The sequence below is a fragment of the Oncorhynchus masou genome, chromosome 20 (genome assembly GCF_036934945.1).
Source record: "Oncorhynchus masou masou isolate Uvic2021 chromosome 20, UVic_Omas_1.1, whole genome shotgun sequence".
In the NCBI taxonomy this organism is placed as follows: Eukaryota; Metazoa; Chordata; class Actinopteri; order Salmoniformes; family Salmonidae; genus Oncorhynchus; species Oncorhynchus masou.
In genome coordinates this window covers 14,440,652-14,461,477 of record NC_088231.1, presented here as the reverse complement: position 1 = coordinate 14,461,477, position 20,826 = coordinate 14,440,652, and the positions used below count along the sequence as shown (strand labels likewise).

Sequence of the window (20,826 nt, the reverse complement as noted above, 5' to 3'; positions counted from 1 at the left end):
TGGTATTATCAGGCTGTATTAGCTAGCTACGTTTGCTCTTACTCAGTACATTATTTAGCTAGCTATTAGCATTAGCGGCTAACAATTAACCTCTCGCAAGATTTAGGGCAACTTGCTAAGAAAAGACAAACTAGCTGTGTTGATGTAAGAAACAAACTAATAGTGTCATTGTAGAATGCTAGTGACAATGTAGAATGCTAGTGACAACTGCAGACTTGAACGCAAGTCTCGTGGTTGAGGAACATCAAATGCACTCCTTGAGTGACGGGTGCGTAGCTAGGTCTGAGAAAAGCGAAGAGATATAACTTAAGTAGCGAAGTAAACTATGAAAAATTGACATTACACATGGCGTCTCACATTTAAATAAACCAAACATTCAAATACCAGTATAGAAGGTAGAGTTAAAAACCCAAACCGGTCCCTGCATCAATACCGGTATATCATAAAATGCGGTATACCGTCCAGCCCTACATGGAAATAGAATGGTTATTACATGGTTAGAATATAATGGGCTCTTTCAATAGTGTTTGACATGACGACAAATGAAAATGCCAGGGAGGAGGTATTCTGACAGGGTAAGTGTTTCCTAGGGGACCCTATAATATTTGGCTTCATTGAATGTTTTATTTTAGCTACGTGAAGTAGCTAAAACATATTCATGCTTCTGGTATTCCTCTTTTGATTTAGAAGATACTGTTGCACAAACATGCTGATATAGGTCTATGCCATCACTGGTATTATCAGGCTATATAGCCAATTACATTTGCGCTGATTCAGTAGCCAGCTAACTAGCGATTAGCATTAGTGACTAACACAATTTAGTCCTAACTTGCTAAGAAAAGACAAGCTAGCTGTTTGCAGACGTAAGAGAAACGAAGTGTAATTTTATAGAACGCTTGTGAAAACTGCATCGTTATCAACAGTGCCGCATTGACCGTACAGACTGAAAACAAGTGTCGTGGTCAAAGAACAACAAATGCGCCCCTTGAGTGACGGCAGGGCAAGGTCTGTGGGAAGTGGCATAGAGGGAGTGGAGGTGGATGACTCGAGTAGCAAAGTGAACAATAAAAATGGACGTTACACATGGCGTATCACATTTAACAGACCTAACATTCAAATACCGCTTATAGAAGGTAAAGTAAACTCAAATCTGTCCGTGCATCAATACTGGTAGATTGTTAAATACGGTATACTGCCCAGCTCTGTGAACACAAACATGCATCCATAACACTATTATATTCCACAGCACTTAAGCTACAGTAGAGCCTCTGAACCGATATCTTCCACTTTGTAGAGTCGGGTGTAGGGCCATTTCTGTTCTCTTGACTACACCTAGATTTGAACAGCGCAGCCTTTAAAGAGTACCCGGCCTTTGATCTTCTAGACAAGGCTGTATCTGACCAGGACCGAGGCCAGCAACAAACATTTAACATGTCCCACCATTTGTACTTCAGTTGTCTTTCGCGCAAGGCTGGATGCTGATAGGTCAGTTCTGCTGTACTGTAGACTAGAGCACCTAACCAAAGATGGAACCCTGGCTAGGAGGTGACCCGATACACTCCCAGAGCTGTAGCACTCCATATTCCCCCCCCCCCGCTTAATACACACGGCCACAAGTGTTTGTCACATAGCTTGGCCCCTTCATGTTTTTCCTCTTGAAACTTGGCTCACGATATCAGATTAATCCGAGGTTTTGGCATCATGACTCACACAGCCAAGCAGGGTCTCTGGTTTTTACACGGACAAGTGGTGGGGCTGAAAGTCAACAGTTCCCAGTTTAACTGAAATTATTTGTTAGTTTTACTGAAATGCCTTGTCTTTTAAAAGGCAGTATGGCTAGGACCAGGAACAAGATGTATTTTCCTTAGGTGGAAGTTCGGGTGTCTTGGTATTTGTTCTGCCACTGTAGGATAACCGTTATCTCTGGGATCTATTAAATACAGACCTCTTGCCTGTCACGTTTTGTTGTTGCTCCGCTGAGATCTCATTGATGTGTCCCGGCAGCTGCTCTGTGCAATTGTCTTGAAGTTATACACCCCGGGATCACAACATGTGCAGTTGCCAGGTTTGTTTTTCCACCATTTCGAGTATTACAAATGATGTAAGAATGCTAGGGTGAAGGGTGTTATGTAATGGTTGAGCTAGCTGCTTTCTTCCTGTCTCTGCTAGTACCCACCCTTCTGGGAGGGAAAGAGGAATATGGACAGAGGGACTGATTCAGTTAGACAGCACTGTAGCTGTGACCAGAGTAAGAATCAATGGGACGGCGTTAAGGTGAGGACACGCCACACATGGGGCTTATCAAGCCAATGTCAACTGAACTGTTGAATTCCGATGACATCACCTTCCCATGTGCATTCTCTAACTGAACTGTGTACTGTGTCCTTGAACCCTCCCCCTCACCAGAGAAAGAGCGGAGAGGAAATGGGACTTTCATGGAACAGTCCACATGGAATGGAAAGGAACACGTCTGAAAAGTGTGAGAAACCAGTTGGATGACCAAGTGGCCATTGTTAAGCACAGGGATATCTGAAGTACATCCCTCCACACTACGCCCTTCCTTTGTGCCCTAATATACTTTGTCATGATAGTAAAACTTGAGATCGCTATCATATCTAGAATTTAGTGCGGCTCATGTCTAGCTCCCTCCAGTGTCTTCCTCTGTTCAGCTGAGTACTTCAAGGCACTCCTCTCTTATCTGTTAAAGAATACATCATTTTATTTTACGGCTGTCCTTTGGACCTTTTTTAAAGGAATGCTTGCATGGGGAAGCATATACTTGTTTGGGATGTCATCACATTATCCTATAGCCTATAATGGCCAACAACTGTCTTCCCCCACCAAACCATGGATTCTGTTTGTTTGTCTTCTTTCTGCTGCTCTGACACTGAAGGCTAAGTTTAAAGGAATGTCTTCAATGCTTGGGAGTCAAATTGTTAGCCTATTCTATGTCATAACCAACCACAAATTCACATATTTCTCCCTGTGACGGCAATAAATTAATTCAACACTGAATCAGGCCTTTAAGTGATTTCTCACTGCTGACGTGACACTGCTGTAACAAAATGGTGTCCTGACTTCTCCAGATAGTGTAGGCTGTGGAGACATTAACTCAGGGTGTCATGGCATGTTGTCAAAGCATGTTTTCCTGCGTTAGTTAAACGTGTTGGGGAGGAAAGGTTCAACTGTATCCAGAATGCATCTAGTTGTTTTTACACAATAGAGGGAAACCTCCAGATTTGTTGGAGATGGACACCGCTGCTGTTTACATCTAGGCCTGTTATCTGGTAAGAGCTTCCACATACAGATGGTAGGCTTCACATAGGGTGTCCTAGTGTTTGATTTGCTCCAGGTTGCACAAATGAAGTGCTTGTTTTAAACTGCATCACCATGGCGTTGACATTTAGTCTAAGCCAGTTGAGCTAGCCAACCGGAGCTAAGGTACCTCGACGCACATAATGGTGGCTAACAAAACAGACATATTGTAGCAATACCATGTTAATGAGGTGTGTCTATTGCATATGTCAAAAGGTAATGAGACACTGGCTCTGTTAGGTAGAATATCTCTTCATATATCCCTGGGGCTGAGACACACTGTCTCTGTTGCTTGTTGTGAATCGACCAGCCTGTGCAACAGACGACCACAGCACTGATGCCCGCTGTGGCACTGGCAGCCTAACTAACCTGTTGCTAGACCAGTCTATCTGGATGGAATGCCCTCGCTGGGAGTGACTAAGGATGAAAGCTGGTCAAACTAATCAGTGGGAACCTGATTACAAGGTGGTAATTCTGCTCAATGAGTGAGAGGAAGGACCGGCCAGATTCAGAGGTCTGGATCTCCCTCTGTGGTTTGGACTCACTCCGGAGTTCCACAGTCGCCAGAAAGCTAATTGCTATGTTCAGTGGGGTATGTTTACTAACAAAATAATGACCTGTTTGACTTGTTGGCCTGGCCATACCTCTTATGACAACACTGCATCAAGGCTATTAACCCACTTTACTACCACAGTTCATATGTACAGCACTGGGTCTACCAGTCTACTGGATGGTTGACTTCTTAGTCTGCTAGAAGGCGATGGTCACTGTGTACAGGAGACATACAAGGAGCCTCCAGATCTCAACAACTGACATGACAGGGCAATAACATGAGGTTAAACATTACTGCAGTGATGCCCAATCCTTTGGTTTATGGCGAATAGGTTCAGCAGCTGATTTTGTTTATATAGCTTATTGTTATTTAATCTTAACGCATCTCAACTTTTTCGAGATTTGATCCTCTCAAAGTGTTGAAGTAGTTTAAGTGTCTTTCTTGGTTGGTGGGTTTTGTCTGCAACAGATGCTTAACCTGTGCCCTTGTTTGTGCCCAACTACTAAAAACACACAAGACTGCAAAAAGCTGTGGTCACAGCTCTCGTTGAGCCTTGTGTCAGTCAGCCCGTCAGAGGAAGGAAGCACACTGCTGCGGCTTTACATGCGATCATGTGTTTGTGTGAGGTGGTCTCCTCTCCCCCTCCCTGTGTAATTTAGCCTAGTTGTAGTCACTCACCCCAAGATGGGCTGTGACTGATTATTACTCCATCATAGAGGCAGTATTTTGGGATGTCTGTCACATTCCTCCCAACATCAGTGTTTAAACACTGGAATCAACACCACCAGTAAGGGAATTAGAGGACCTTTGGCATAGCAGGCTAGTGTCTAGGTGCTTATGAGTAGGCCTAACCATCCCATTATGTTTCTCTACTCAAGTGTCTGTTGTCAAAGCAAGGCATGGATTGGGTCCAACTTGAAACTTCTCTAAGGATTTTAATTACGTCAGTTAGATGAGATTTGACTTGGGCTTTTTTTTTCAGAGACAGAATTTTCACTTTAAAATTTGGCAAACAATAACCAGTAATTGCAAAGTTAAACAAACTGTACAACTCTATGCACAATGATTACTTGTCAATTTCCACAAACTCTTTCAAAAATGCATTTAGTTGAAGAACTGTGCAGATGCCAAGTTTGGTAACAGAATGATGGTACAACTGTCATTCTGTTACCAGATTTTGCATCTGTGCTGTTCTTAAAGTAAATGCGTTTTTGTGAAATGTTCAGTGGAAATTAGGGGTCGGCCATATCAAGAATTTCATATTGAAAAGCTACAGAAGCATATGAGATCTAATCTTTAATATCATTCATACACTCAATATTGCGTGATAAAGAATTCTTAGCATGGTTGAATTCTGGGGGAAAGTCAACGATGGTGAATCTGAACATTTTACTAGTGAATGTGAGCGATACACTATGCAAATGAACACAGTTTTGAAGCATACTTGTCTAAACAGTACTGGCTCAAGCACAATGTACATTGTCTGCATGGAGTCGCTAGGCCGACAGGCCTGCCTGCACTGCTGAGAAGGGGGTCTCGGAGCAGACATGCTGAGACTGGAGAGGAGAGAAGAAGAAAAAACTCAAGGAAATCAGAATGGTGGCAGCTGTACAAATGATATTAATTTACAACACCGTTTTGACCCTTTGGTCTTAATCAGGCATCCATTAGGGGCAGTACTCAGTGACATCACTTCCTGAAACGGGAGGTAAAAAAATGTATAACAGTTTTTGAAATATTAACATTCAATGTTTCAAAATATGATTATACACAGGGAATGTGATCAGTAATATACTTACACAATACTAAATTAGGATAATAGAAAAAACCATTTAGACATTAAGTGTCAGTTTCAAGTCAAGCTCCTCGTTAAGGCCATGAGGAGACAGTGTCGGTACTGTGGATCCAGAAAGATTCCCTTTGAAGTTTCTTCTCAATGTCCCCTCCCCAGCTTGACATCTTGACCATTTCTATTCCAATGTATCTCAGAGAACTCAGAACAGATCACAAGGACATTTTAGCATGTAACTAACATTGGTGGACATGAAGGTGATCAGGCCCTTGATCTTTAAGTTTTGCCCTGTGTGGGGGTGGGTAAATTAGTTTTGTTTGTACGTGACGCTGCATTGAGCTTATTGGCCACATTAGTAATTACCCTCCGGAACCATGTCCAAGAAAGTTCCCCTTTTCTCTGGTGGGTAATCAGATTTAACCACCATCTCTCTCGTTTGGGGTTTTTAAAACCATATGTGGGGCATATTTAAAAATGGGTTTCAATTGTGGATCAGTATCAATGTACCAGTGCTTCCTGATGTCCTTTCTGTTTTCCATGAGTTTGCCTACAACCCCAACACCTGCAGTAAGTACCTGGATGTGCGCATGTTCTTCAGCTTTTGTAGCTGTACAAGTAATCCATCCAAAGGGCTTTGACTTCTCAAACATGTCAGAAAGCTAACACAATATGATGCCCTGTCACCTTATTAATTGAGCCACTTACTAAGATTAACTAGCAAGTTAAACTTAGTGGTCGCGTTGATGCAGAATTCTGTTTTTATGCCCGAAAGAAAATGATGACGCATAAGTATCTTGCTGCGTTTTATAAACTCGCATGTTAAATGCTTTTTTTGGGTTCCCGAGTGGCACATTGGTCTAAGGCACTGCATCTAGAAGCATCACTACAGACCCTGGTTCCATTTCATGCTATATCCCAACTGGCCGTGATTGGGAGTCCCATTGTGCGCTGCCCTATTGGCCCAGCGTCGTTAGGGTTTGGCTGGGGTGTGCTGTCATTGTAAGTAAGAATTTTTTTTTTTTCTTTCTTAACTGATTTAGCTAGTTAAAGGTTAAAATAAAGAATTACATTTTTGCTCGGCATCAGAATAATTTCGTGCTCCAGTTGTGCTTTCCACTTAACATGTCCGTTAGATAAGAATTTACAATCCGCAGATGGCGCTCTGACTGTGTAGCTACTTTTCTCCTGTTCCTTTCTCGACGGAGCCAGCCTACTTTTGTCTGGTAAAATAAACTTTAAGCAGAACATCAGGAAATGTAGCTGGCTACATTCTTTCTATGATAAACTATACATGGCCATTTATATTTCTAATGTTTAACTAAAAAAATTATAAGCTCCTTGTGGCTGCCAGCCAAATAGCTTTAAGCTGTCATCTGAAAATTATGCTTTTTTTTTCTGCCGAATGTGTTATAATGTATTTTCTGTGAAGGAAAACTATAAACCTATTCAACCAGGGTACTGCAGGGGGTCGGTTTAATATAATTTATATATATATAAATTATATTAAACCGACCCCCCCCCCCCCCTGCAGTACCCCTGGTTGAATAGGTAAATGGAAATATACATATCTCTCTCTAGCAACAATATACACTGCTCAAAAAAATAAAGGGAACACTTAAACAACACAACTCCAGGTCAATCAGACTTCTGTGAAATCAAACTGTCCACTTAGGAAGCAACACTGACAATAAATTGCACATGCTGTTGTGCGACTGGAATAGACAAACGGTGGAAATTATAGGCAATTAGCAAGACATCCCCAATAAAGGAGTGGTTCTGCAGGTGGGGACCACAGACCACTTCTCAGTTCCTATGCTTCCTGGCTGATGTTTTGGTCACTTTTGAATGCTGGCGGTGCTTTCACTCTAGTGGTAGCATGAGACGGAGTCTACAACCCACACAAGTGGCTCAGGTAGTGCAGTTCATCCAGGATGGAACATCAATGCGAGCTGTGGCAAGAAGGTTTGCTGTGTCTATCAGCGTAGTGTCCAGAGCATGGAGGCGCTACCAGGAGAAAGGCCAGTACATCAGGAGATGTGGAGGAGGCTGTAGGAGGGCAACATCCCAGCAGCAGGACCGCTACCTCTGCCTTTGTGCAAGGAGGAGCACTTCCAGAGCCCTGCAAAATGACCTCCAGCAGGCCACAAATGTGCATGTCTGTTTCTGACCGTTTGAGCAGACTCCATGAGGGTGGTTGGAGGGCCCAACATCCACAGGTGGGGGTTGTGCTTACAGCCCAACACCGTGCAGGACGTTTGGCATTTGCCAGAGAACACCAAGATTGGCACCAACACCAAGATTGGCAAATTCATCCTCCAGCCTGAAATGGTTTGGCTGGTCAGTCATGGTGTGGGGTGGCATTTTGTTGGGGTGCCGCACAGCCCTCCAAGTGCTTGCCAGAGGTAGCCTAACTGCCATTAGGTACCGAGATGAGATCCTCAGACCCCTTGTGAGACCATATGCTGGTGCGGTTGGCCCTGGGTTCCTCCTAATGCAAGACAATGCTAGACCTCATGTGGCTGGAGTGTGTCCAGCAGTTCCTGCAAGAGGAAGGCATTGATGCTATGGACTGGCCCGCCCGTTCCCCAGACCTGAATCCCATTGAGCACATCTGGGACATCACGTCTCGCTCCATCCACCAACGCCACGTTGCATCACACTGTCCAGGAGTTGGCGGATGCTTTAGTCCAGGTCTGGGAGGAGATCCCTCAGGAGACCATCCTCCACCTCATTAGGAGCATGCCCAGGCGTTGTAGGGAGGTCATACAGGCATGTGGCGGCCACACACACTACTGAGCCTCATTTTGACTTGTTTTAAGGACATTACATCAAAGTTGGATCAGCCTGTAGTGTGGTTTTCCACTTTAATTTTGAGTGTGACTCCAAATCCAGAACTCCATGGGTTGATAAATTTGATTTCCATTGATAATTATTGTGATTTTGTTGTTAGCACATTCAACTATGTATAGAAAGTATTTAATAAGAATATTTCATTCATTCAGATCTAAGATGTTATTTTAGTGTTCCCTTTATTTTTTTTGAGCAGTGTATTCTGTTTTTATACTTGTGGTACAAATGAGGAGAATATCATCTTTCTGTTAACTTTATTTCTCAACTCCTAATATTGTGCGAATTACACTTGCTGGAGTATGACAGGCTTTGAATAAGCACCTGCAAATAGGCTACCTGTGTGGGAAGTGCCACTGGCTGCTGGTAAGCTTTCTTAAATTGGACATTTTTGCCAACACATGGTTAACCTTTGTTTTAAAAGCTGCTCTTAGCAAAAATGTGTTTGGAGTTACCCTTCTAGTTATAATGTAGGCATGTCAAAATAATGAAACAATCTACAAAATGTATTCACTTAAATGTTGATTACTACTTGCCATTATCCTTCACCTGATATTGAATGGATGACTTGATTTAAAAAATAAAATTGCTAAAGAATGATGGGGGTCGCTGGTTTGCCCGGAGGGGGTCCGTGGGCAAGAATGTTGAAGAACCCTGGCCTATTGCTAATCTGTCATGGTTTGATAACAGCTCAGGAGTGCATTGGCTTGTACTTTCTGCATGTTTTAATGGGCCGTCATCACTGCTGAACTTTAAGAACGACCATTACATAACCTCACCAGTTTAAAAAAATAAAATAAGGGAAGAAGCTAGCTTCCTGCAGGTGCTATATATTTTAAAGCAGGCCTAACTCAAAGATTAAGCACTCGTAAACAATGCTGCTGCAGAGTGCAGAAAGGAAGTGTTGCCTGTAGTAACTTGGACGACAAACGTACCAAGGTCTTAGCACTACGTAAAAATGGTTTCCAAATGTGTAAAAATGTATTTACACATGAGTCAACTGAGTAGGTGGGGTTTCAGAATGTAACTGGCTGGGTTCAACAGTATCAAATCCATGATGCATTGTGGGTAAATTGACTTCCTGACTGATCTACATATAATGTGTATGCTAGTTATGATGCAAGATGATTTGTAGGTCAGTCAGCAGTTTTAATGTTGAACAAGCCCAATCATACAGTGGGTTAGCCAGCCTACATTGATATTCTTGTCTGGTCCACACAGCTCTGATCAGTTTGGGGAGTTGACTTGCCTATCGATTGAAACAAATACAGGCTTGAGATCAGTCCCAGAGGTTGGGGCAAGACACTTTATGCCAGTCATTGTGCAGAAGTCGCATGATTAAGCTTTGTCTTGTCGTTATTATCCTCATGCACTGAGTGTTAATGTTTATATTTTTTTGGGGGGGGTGATGGTCGTGGGTGTTCGCAAGCCGCTTAATTGGCAGGGTTATTGCTGTAGAGGAATTTGTTGACATGGCCCAAGTTTTGTAAAAAATATTAGAAAGTCAAGGGAGCAGACTGTTGATATGAGGATGATAGGCTGCGACATGTTTAATGTGGAAATTCTCAACTTCTGTTCAAAGATTACCTTAACATCTACAAATTATTGTAATGTAATCAATAGGCCCCAGTATTGAGTGAATAGTTTTTTTTTTTTTGTATTGTGTTTTCGGAAGATACTGCAGACACTGACTCATGGCAATGTGCAGGTTGACTTTAAAAAAATAAAATAAAAATTGTTGTCAAGAGTCTTGTGTTGGAGGCAGAACTGAGCCATTTCCACTTAGGCCAGCTGCAAAGTCAAAATTTGCAATTGTAAAAATGTATTTAAAGGGCCCTCTCATGCCGTAGCAGTTGAAGGCACTGCAACGCTGTGCTGAGGCGCCACTACAGCCCGGGGTTTGCTCTTGCAACTCCTTGTCGCCAACAGGGCGCTTGCAAGCTCACTTCGGTCGTCAGTTGTGGCTGGCTTCTGGGTCATGACAAAAAATGCTAACCTGCTGGTAATATAACTGTTAGAATAAAAACACAGGCGTCCTACCTCCATTGTCAACACGCCCAGTTAGTGATGATCTGAGAGCCCCTGTATTCAGAACTCACAGCTGATCCTCCCCAGAGCCCCAGCCAGCTGCCAAAGCCAATGATACTGCTCCTCTGGATACCAGTCATAGCTCCAGTGTTTAAAAATACCCTTATACATTCTCCCATGCTGTCCTTATGGGACTGTCATCAGTCAGAGATCCACACCGCTGGGAATATCTGTCTACAATGTTTAGAAAACAGAGCGGGCGCAACATGCCTGGAAAACAAATGCTCCGAAGTTCACTATGGTGCAGCGTGTGGGTTCCAGGCTAGGCGACATCCTAATGTGGTTCAGTTGTTTAGTCCCTCTCCTCCTCACAACATGGTAAGGCTAGCGCATAGCCTAAAAAAATTATCCTAAAAAAAATGTTCTTACGGTTTTCTTACACAACAAGCAGGTCAAGATCAAAGGTTAGCCTATGTAGGCTAATATGTATGTTTGTAAATCAGTTGGCTCATTATAAACCCTTGGGCCAATACCCACCACACCCCATAGTTAAACCAGGCCTATATAGGCTCATTTCTATAGGGACATATGTTTAATGTATTGCTCAAATGTATACACCTGTCACCATCATTGGACCAGTAGGCAAGGTCTCTTTATTTTTTTTAATATAACCTGTACAGGGACAGGATGCTACAGCCTGACAGCAGAGGCAACAGGATGTATGCAGAGTGGGTTAACCACTGGGTTACAGTAGGCACCTTACTGCCTGCATGTCAGCCAGCCTTGAATAAATGACTGTTCTGTTTCTTTTATTTCAGTCTTCAGTATTCGTGCTTTGGGCCAACTCAAGTGTGATTAATATCTATCACGCTAGTATACCCACTAATTTAAAAAAAAATAAAGTTGATGCAAGCCTGTAAATAGGAAGCACATGTGACCGCAGTGTATTTGATGTCGAAATATGGTCGTCAAGGGAAGGTCACATCCGAAATCACATTTCAAAAATAACCTTATGGATTGATCTAATTTTTGTTTTCAGAGCTTGTGTTGGCCCAGCGCAAGTTTGCCCAGTCCCTGGGAGAATTCCAGTTTGAGTACATCGGCGACGCGAAGACCGACGATGAGAGGTGTATTGGTGAGTGTGGTGCGGTTCCGACCTACATCTGGGTGGTTCTGCCAGCGTAACGAGACTGAACCTTTTGATTCTGTGTACCACCAAATGAAGGGCTTGCATGTGTTATTTTCCCGAACCCTTGGCTTCTTTAGAGAGATGGAAACACCAGTACTTGTGTCTTTTTTTTTCTATTTGTGTGGTCTTATGTTTCTCTTGTCTCGCCTCCTGTGTGTGTGTGTGTGTGTGTGTCAAATGTTGGTCACACATTTAGCAGATGTTATGTCAGTTGTAGTGAAATGCTTGTGTTCCTAGCTCCAACAGTGCAGTAGTAGCTAAAAACAATACACCCATCTAAAATAATGGAATTAAGAAATAAATATTAGGGTGAGCAATGTCTGAGTGGCATTGACTAAAATACAGTAGAATAGAATACAGTATATACATGAGATGCGTGAAGCTGTATGTAAACATTATTAAAGTGTGTTTGTCTTGCAGATGAATCCTTGCAGGAGTTCTCCAACTTCCTTAAGAACCTGGAAGACCAAAGAGAGCTGATGGTAAGCAGTAACCAGTCGAGACTTGTTTTAAAAGCAAGGGGAAATACCTGCTCTGCCTGTGTAAATTACAGTTCCTCAGTGGGTGGAAGGTTGAGCGATGCCTCTGTTGTACCACCAGGGTCATGTTCATTAGGGCTCACCGTAGCAAAACTTATTGGAATAGAAAACAATTAGTTTCTTATTAGACAAGTCTGGGTAGTCCCTGCTGTCGGTTTTCTTCTGATTGGTGTCATGCACATGACCCAGAGGAGAGGACGCAGAGCCACCTTCAATGCACCTGTCCAAGGGTCACTGTCTGTGCTATCCCCACCTTTCCTCTGGAGGCGGTGGGACAAAGAACCATTAAACACAACCTCAGACATGACATACCAGAGTCAATGGAATCATTCAACACTCACTGATGTGTAGTGCTGTACTAGTACACTACATTGACACATGTTAAAGTTCAGTTACATCTGCTATACTGTAGAGCGGAAGTTACAGCTGAACTGAATGTTGTACATGTTGCCTGTTTGACCCAGTCTTTTCTGCATGGGTAGAAAACACTGTTTCCTAAATGGCACCCTATTCCTTATCTGGTCAACAGTAGTGCACTACATGGGGAATAGAGTAACATTTAGGATGCAACCTAGGGTAACCCTAGAGTTTGCAACCAACCAGCCTGCCGTGAGTACTTGCGGACCTAGTGCAAACCGCGCAACAGCACACTGAACAATCGGTAGATGAATGGGAGATGTATGCAACCCTTAAAATATGGTAGCTAGCTACAGATACAGTATTGCATTCTGAAAAACCATTCAATACAATTGTTTTACTTCCCTGACCCCTTGCAATCAATAGGTTATGTTCTCAATGTTTACAATGCATGTTATGTACTGTGTTTGCCGTATAGATAGGGTCTATCGTTGCCCTGTAACAGTCTCTACCAGGGCCTGGTTCAGCCCCGCCATCGCATAGCAGTATGGGATGACATCGCAGCCCACAGCAGACGACTGTGGGGTGGGCAGGCAGGCTCGCTCAGACATGTCCTGGAATCAACCCAGGGCAATTCCACGGTAACGGAATTGCGCTGAGACTGTTTTTTCACTTAAAATGTATGCCAAACTTGATTTCAAAGGTTAACAAACCATACAACTCTATTCACAAGAACTATTTTTAACAATTTACATTTACTGGAAAAACTGCGCAGAAGCAAAGTTTGGGTCCATGTTTTCCCAAAACTCTTAAATAGCTGCTCTGAATTAAGATTAAATGATATTTGCTAAAATAGTTGCCAGCGACGACATGACAGTGATCTGTACTACCCAGAAATGCATAATTATGGATATGAATGTCATTCTTTTCATGATGTAGCCTAACTAGGTACACAAAGGTAGAAATTTGCAATATCCTCCTTTTATATTTGGGTATTATTCTACACGCTGGCTATTATTTTAATGAGCTCTGCCCCCAAACAAGACCAAATCTGAACTGATCATAGAAGTCTATGGCTGCATTTAAAGGCATCCCAATTCTGAAATTGTCTTCACTAATTGGTCTTTTTGACCAATCAGATTAGTTCTGATGCAAAAAATATCTGTGATTGGTCAAAAGACCAATTAGTGGAGACAATTTCAGAATTGGGATTAAAGAAGGGTTTTTAAGCCTTGAGACAATTTGAGACATGGCTTGTGTATGTGTGCCATTCAGAGGGTGAATGGGCAAGACAAAATATTTAAGTGCCTTTGAACTGGAAATGGCAGTAGGTGACAGGCGCACCAGTTTGTGTCAAGAAATGGCAACGCTGCTGGATTGACGCTCAACAGTTTCCTGTGTGTATCAATAATGGTCCACCACCCAGAAGACATCCAGCCAACTTGATAAAAGGGAGCAACTCAATATTAGGAATGTGTTTCTAGTGTTTTTTTTTTTTACCCTCGGTATAGTTCAGTAAGTAGTGTGTGCAACTCTAGTGTTCTCTGCTGTGTATTGTACTCTACTGTGCTGTCCAAACTTGTGAACCGAACTCTGATTTGTGACTATGATTTCCCATTTGAGCCAACTCAATTGCAGAAACTCTGTTACTGATTTGGTAATGGAATTTCCAGTTTTAATCACTTATTATTTCATAAATAATTGATAGGTCTACCTTATGACTTCTGAACTTTTATTCTCCTCCCTGATGGAGAGAAATTTGAAAATATCTTAAAGATATGTGAGCTTCTGGTAATGGAATTCAGTCACAAGGCAAAGTTTGTTAAACTTATAGAACGCGGAGTTCTTTCTCCAATATAAGTGTTGATATTAGTTGGCAGGGGTCTTTACTTTAATTCAACATTATACTGTTTTGATGTATTATATACTGTTTTGATCAGTTAAGAGAACCAGAAATCAAAACCTTTGCTTAATCAACATTTTTAGGATGGAATATGGTTGACAAAAGTATATGCCTTGATTTCAAAAACAAAAAAATATGGAACTAGCTCTGATTTGACAGCAAATTTGACATGCTCCTGTGAGCTTCACATGTTGGTGCTCATGGGTCCTTTTACATGGACATGACCCCCAGCAACAGGACCTTTAGCAGAGAGGGAGGTAGGTAAGATTCGGTTGAGAGGGGGAGATATCAATAGGACAGCGCTGTTGCTGTCATGTGACTGTGGGACTAGTGTACTTGAATGTGTTGTGGATGCTTGTAGAAAGTTATACAACAGGCAATTTTCACTGACTTGATGCTGTCATTAACCCACTGCAAGTATTGTGACCTTTTGGCTTTCCATTGGAACGTAATGTCAAAGGTCAAATCGGAGGGTGCTTATATTTGTCCTTTTTCGCTAGGCTACCAGCCGCCTCTTTTAGGCTGGGTTTACACTCAAGCGGTCCTCTTGACAATATGTCGCTGATGCTTCCGTAAAGTTAGACATTTGGGCATGCACTGAAATCTCCATGCTGAGCTTGTGGAGCCTCTACAGATAATGCCTAGTGGAGTGTAAGTCCAACCTAACACTGTACCTGTGAATAAATGAAACGCTTTTGTGGAATATGTCCTAATATGGTCATGTCTTATCTATCTCAGATGAGGAATATTACAGAAACGCTAATGAAACCGCTGGAGAAGTTCAGAAAAGAGCAACTGGGCTCAGCCAAGGTACTCTCATATGCCATGACACTGCTTAATTCAGTCTACTTGTTAATGAGCTCATAAAAGCACAATCCTGTGTGCTATAAAGTAATACCCTTTTCACAACACTGAGCCAAACCACGCTGTACTGCCCTGGCCTGGTTGTGCATCCACCATCGTTGCAGAAACCATGCTGGAAAGAGGAATGTGAAAGGAAAATATCAGAGCCAGATAAGTACATTTTGGGTCGGCATGATAATGTGAGAAGTGTATTAGACTTTTATCAAAATGCCTGTCTAGAGACAGACAGTTCCAACTCACTTTTCAATTGAAATTGTAATGTGTAACTCTTGATATCATGTTCTGAACATTCCTTTGGTCAGTGAAACTAATGCAATATTAAGATGACGTTTGTCCTGCTCACTTCTCTCATCGCTCTCTTACCATGCTCTTTCTCAATCTGTTCCTCTATGCTATGCCCTTTTAAGGCGGAAAGGAAGAAGTATGAGAAGGAAACTGAGAAGTACTACAGCTCCTTGGAAAAGCTTTTGAACATGTCAGCAAAGAAGAAGGAACCGCAGCTACAGGAGGTACTTTGTTTAATACTTTTACCCTCGCTCTCGTGCGTATATATTTATGGGAAACAGGCCGAAAAGACAGGCCCCAACATCTTCCCAACCCCAAAATGGCTGGAAAGGATATTTGCTTACGGAGACCTTTCTGAATCCTGACCCGTAGGATGCCTCCCAAATGGCACCCTATTCCCTGTATAGCGCACTACTTTTGACCAGAGCCCTATACACTGTAGGGGATAGGGTGACATTTGGGATGCACACAGACTTCTTGGCTCATCTCTGTAGCGGTGTGAGTGTCCACAGGCCTAGGGTTAGAGTACGGAGTGAGTTTCTCTTTCCTGCTCTGAAAGGGAAGTCATGTTCAGTGTTTCTGTACCAGCCACCAAGGTCGTACCTCTGAGGCAGTAGCTTTTGGAGCGCCTCAAGACATCCTGAGATTGCAGATACAGTATCAAGCTTTACAGACCCAGTGTGGATTATATTGGGGTTGGTAATGGGAACCAAAAGGGTTTGTTTTTATCATCAAAGTTTATGTATTTCATTGTGAAGGCTTGTGGAGCTATCCTTTGTAAGGATATACTAAACTTACCATAGTGCCTTACACAATCTAGTACCAGACTGCATGTCTATGTAACTTAACAAATTATTTTTGTATCCTATAGATTGCCCTTGTGGGAACTGTTCTGTTCTTCCCTCACTGACTCGTGGTGTATTCAGTGTGATTAAACTTTCTGAACATTTCAGGTGGAAATGTAAATAATAGAGCTGACACCATTCCCAATTCTACTTGAGAGCCAATCATATCTGTTCTATGCATTACGTTTCTGTATTGTGATAGCCTCAATAGACCCCAGGGTTGCGCGTTTGGAACAGATTGTAATCGGTGCACAGTAGAATATACAGTATATCACAAAATTGAGTACACCCCTCACATTTTTGTAAATATTTTAGTATATCTTTTCATGTGACAACACTGAAGAAATGACACTTTGCTACAATGTAAAGTAGTGAGTGTACAGCTTGTATAACAGTGTAAATTTGCTGTCCCCTCAAAGTAACTTAACACACAGCCATTAATGTCTAAGAATTGTTGCTCTACATAAAGATGGCCTGGGCTATAAGGATGCCAAGACCCTGAAACTGAGCTGCAGCACGGTGGCCAAGACCATACAGCGGTTTAACTGGACAGGTTCTACCCAGAACAGGCCTCGCCTTGGTCGACCAAAGAAGTTGAGTGCACGTGCTCAGCGTCATATCAAGAGGTTGTCTTTGGGAAATAGATGTATGAGTGCAGCCAGCATTGCTGCCGAGGTTGAAGGGGTGGGGGGGCAGCCTTTCGGTGCTCAGACCATATGCCGTACACTGCATCAAATTGGTCTGCATGGCTGTCGTCCCAGAAGGAAGCCTCTTCTAAAGATGATGCACAAGAAAGCCTGCAAACAGTTTGCTGAAGACAAGCAGACTAAGGACATGGATTACTGGAACCATGTCCTGTGTTCTGATGAGACCAAGAAACTTATTTGGTACAGATGGTGTCAAGCGTGTGTGGCATCAACCAGGTGAGGAGTACAAAGACAAGTGTGTCTTGCCTACAGTCAAGCATGGTGGTGGGAGTGTCATGGTCTGGGACTACATGAGTGCTGCCGGCACTGGGAGCTACAGTTCATTGAGGGAACCATGAATACCAACATGTACTGTGACATACTGAAGCAGAGCATGATCCCCTCTTTTCGGAGACTGGGCCGCAGGGCAGTATTCCAACATGATAACGACTCCAAACACATCCAAGACGACCACTGCCTTGCTAAAGAAGGGTAAAGGTGATGGACTGGCCAAGCATGTCTCCAGACCTAAACCCTATTGAGCATCTGTGGGGCATCCTCAAATGGAAGGTGGAGGAGTGCAAGGTCTCTAACATCCACCAACTCCGTGATGTCGTCATGAAGCTCTGAACTCCATTCCCAAGAGGGTTAAGGCAGTGCTGGAAAATGATGGTGGCCAAACAATATTGACAGTTTGGGCCCAATTTGGACATTTTCACTTAGGGGTGTACTCACTTTTGTTGCCAATGGTTTAGACATTAATGGCTGTGTTATTTTGAGGGGACAGCAAATTTACACTGTTATACACGCAGTATACTCCCTACTTTACATTGTAGAAAAGTGTAATTTCAGTGTTGTCACATGAAGATATACTCATATTTACAAAAATGTGAGGGGTGTACTCACTTTTGTGATATACTGTATACAGTAGTGGTGTTCACAGCCTCGTAGCCGCAGGGCACCATCTGGACTCAACTACTCTGTCATACTGTACACGTCATGTGACTGGCCCAAGGCACATGCCCGACCTATGGCACTAATGGAAACTGATGCACTGGATTTAACATATTGAACACGCTACAGTAAAGTGGTAAATTACATTGAATACTGGAATGTTGTGAAGATCCAGTCAAGCAAACATGTAGCCTAATCAATTAGCTTATTAATCAACCAAACTATAAACTTGCCAGTTGATTGGTCACTTTTGTGGGGGCGGGGTTGTCATACACCACGTCATCTGTGTTTAAGCCCTTCAAACTCTTTACCAAAGTTATCAAAAAATAGATACTTTCTCATAGCTCATCCTTTGTCTGTGTGTCTGGGACTCTGCCGGAATCCAGTACAACTGAAGCGAGGCCGTGATCTCCACCTGTGTGTAGAGACCTGACTGTACTGTAGAATAACTTTGACGTTCGCTCTGTCTCTGTTGTGCAGGCGGACAGCCAGGTGGAGACCATTAGACAGCACTTCCAGGAGGAGTCTCTGGACTACGTGTGTAAACTGCAGGAGATCCAGGAGAGGAAGAAGTTTGACTGTGTGGAGCCAGTGAGTGTTAGAAAATACATAATCACACACACTACACCGGGTGGACAAAACATTAACTCCTTTCTAATATTGTTTGCACAGCCCACAATTGTCAAGTTGGCTGGATGTCCTTTGGGTGGTGGACCATTGTTGATACACAGTGTGAGAAATCCGTCAGTGTTGCAGTTCGACACAAACTACAGCCATACCCCGTTCAAAGGCACTTCAATCTTTTGTCTTGCCCATTCACCCTCTGAATTGCACACATGCAAACCATGTCTCGAGCCGTAACTCCTCCTTTAATCCCTCTCCGCTCCTTCATCTGCACTGATTTTAAAGTGGATCTAACATGTGACATCAATAAGGGATCGTAGCTTTCACCTGGTCATGTATTTGTACATCTGAGTATCTATCGAATTGTGTGGGGGGGGCGGCGTTCAAACACAGGCAGAAACACAGGCAGAAACACAGGCAGTATAACGAGTTTTGCATTTGACATTTGGCGCCAGTGAGTGAAGGAACTGCTGGCGAATGCACCTTTAGTACTTGTCTAGCCTGGTCAGCAGTTCTCCTTTAGTGCTCATTAACTTGGTGCTCATAAAGTAGTCTACACTACAGTTAGTGTTTTATATAGGTTACATAGCAGTCAAATTAAATGTTTTTATTTTTTATAACGAGCTCAAAGTATTCTTGTTGACTTCAACTGATGTCTTCATTCCATGTAAACCCCTGAGAAATAAGTTAGAAGTGTGGACAGCCTCTGGTTACAATGCATTAAAACGTCATTGCACTCTTCATTGTTTCCCACGTTTTCTTTCTCTCCCCAGATGCTGGCGTTCTTTCAGACAGTGTTCACCTTCTACCACCAGGGATTTGAGCTGGCCAATGACTTTAACCACTACAAGAAAGCCTTACAGATCAATATACAAAATGTGAGACATTAGTCGTCACCCGTGTCTTATTAGATTTCTATTTGAAGATGGAATCTGCATTAGGAGAAACGGCGCCATTGTCCGCTCCCAGCACCTTTTTGTTTTTGTTCAACATTTCTGCAGTGCAGAATGCAATGATGTCCCTGGGGGGGTTGGTGATCATTTCATTCAATTTTAGGATTATATAGTAGGTTTTTGTCTTGTACACACAGTAGTGCGCTAAAAACTATAGATTACACACTCACCACAAACTGTACATACACCCCATGTTATACATATCCTACATTTGAATATTGGCTCGTAATGTATCTATAAAGTTGGTCTGCTTCCAGTGGGACTTTCCCTAGGTACTTGAGGTGCTTTTTTTTGACTATTGTTAATGGTGTTTGTTAGTCTTAGTGTTTTGATTTTCTTTGACCCCCAAGCTTTCACTTTCACCCAGTCTTGGATGTCAGGAGTTTCCAAAGGGAACTCTGCAGATTTTCTTTTCCAGTGGCTTTGCATTGTGTGATTGACCCCTGCATGACCATTTTAGCTAGGGTCACAAGGGTTGTCTTCCTTGGGTGTGTCTCCCCGTAGTCAAAATGTACTACATTGTGAAATTTGACAAAAACAATTAACCTTAAATTATGATTAAGTATAAGATTAGGGGAATAGACAAGGTTGGTTCATTTAAAAAAAAAAAAAAAAAATCCAGTTGGAGAGAAGTTACCTTACCGCCGGCTTTGCAGCTTGGCCTGATAGTAATAAGACCCCCCCCCCCCCCAATATAGACACGGAGTCGGTTTGAGGGCACGCGGGTGGAGGTGTTTGAGCTGATGAAGAGGATAAGGGAGGTACCCCAGGAGTACAAACAGACCAGCCCCATCAGCAGCGAAGGATACCTCTACGTCCAGGAGAAACGTGAGGAATGACGTGTGTGTCCAAGAGGGGTGAAGGGCAGTTTAAACTGATTGTGTGCCAATGAAATGTGTGTTCTCGTCCCCAGGGCCCCCTCCTTTTGGTTCCAGTTGGGTGAAGCGTTACTGCACGTTTGTGAAGGAACAGAAAATCCTACACATGGTCACCTTTGACCACAGGTCAGGAGGAAAGATGGTGAGTCGTGACCCATACAATCAAAGACAGGTTTGGGAAGCTATACAGAGTATGGTCCAAGTAGCACATCAA

General features: G+C 42.8%; 1 protein-coding gene and 1 long non-coding RNA gene across 3 annotated transcripts in view; both read left to right on the top strand.

The window, feature by feature from the left end:
• The window catches only part of LOC135506999 (rho GTPase-activating protein 10-like), a 61,093-nt gene that overhangs the window by 10,860 nt on the left and 29,407 nt on the right, over positions 1-20,826 (top strand). Inside the window, 8 exon segments of the mRNA XM_064926459.1 lie at positions 11,575-11,670; positions 12,145-12,206; positions 15,262-15,333; positions 15,795-15,896; positions 18,638-18,748; positions 19,555-19,659; positions 20,433-20,562; positions 20,648-20,754. Coding sequence (XP_064782531.1) covers positions 11,575-11,670; positions 12,145-12,206; positions 15,262-15,333; positions 15,795-15,896; positions 18,638-18,748; positions 19,555-19,659; positions 20,433-20,562; positions 20,648-20,754 — 785 coding nt within the window.
• LOC135506535 (uncharacterized) lies at positions 551-2,998 on the top strand. Of its 2 annotated transcripts, none has more exons than XR_010450536.1 (3): positions 551-575; positions 2,170-2,274; positions 2,407-2,998. It is a non-coding gene; the product is annotated as an uncharacterized LOC135506535 (long non-coding RNA). The 2 variants fall into 2 exon arrangements; XR_010450535.1 differs by lacking the exon at positions 551-575 and adding an exon at positions 1,707-2,065.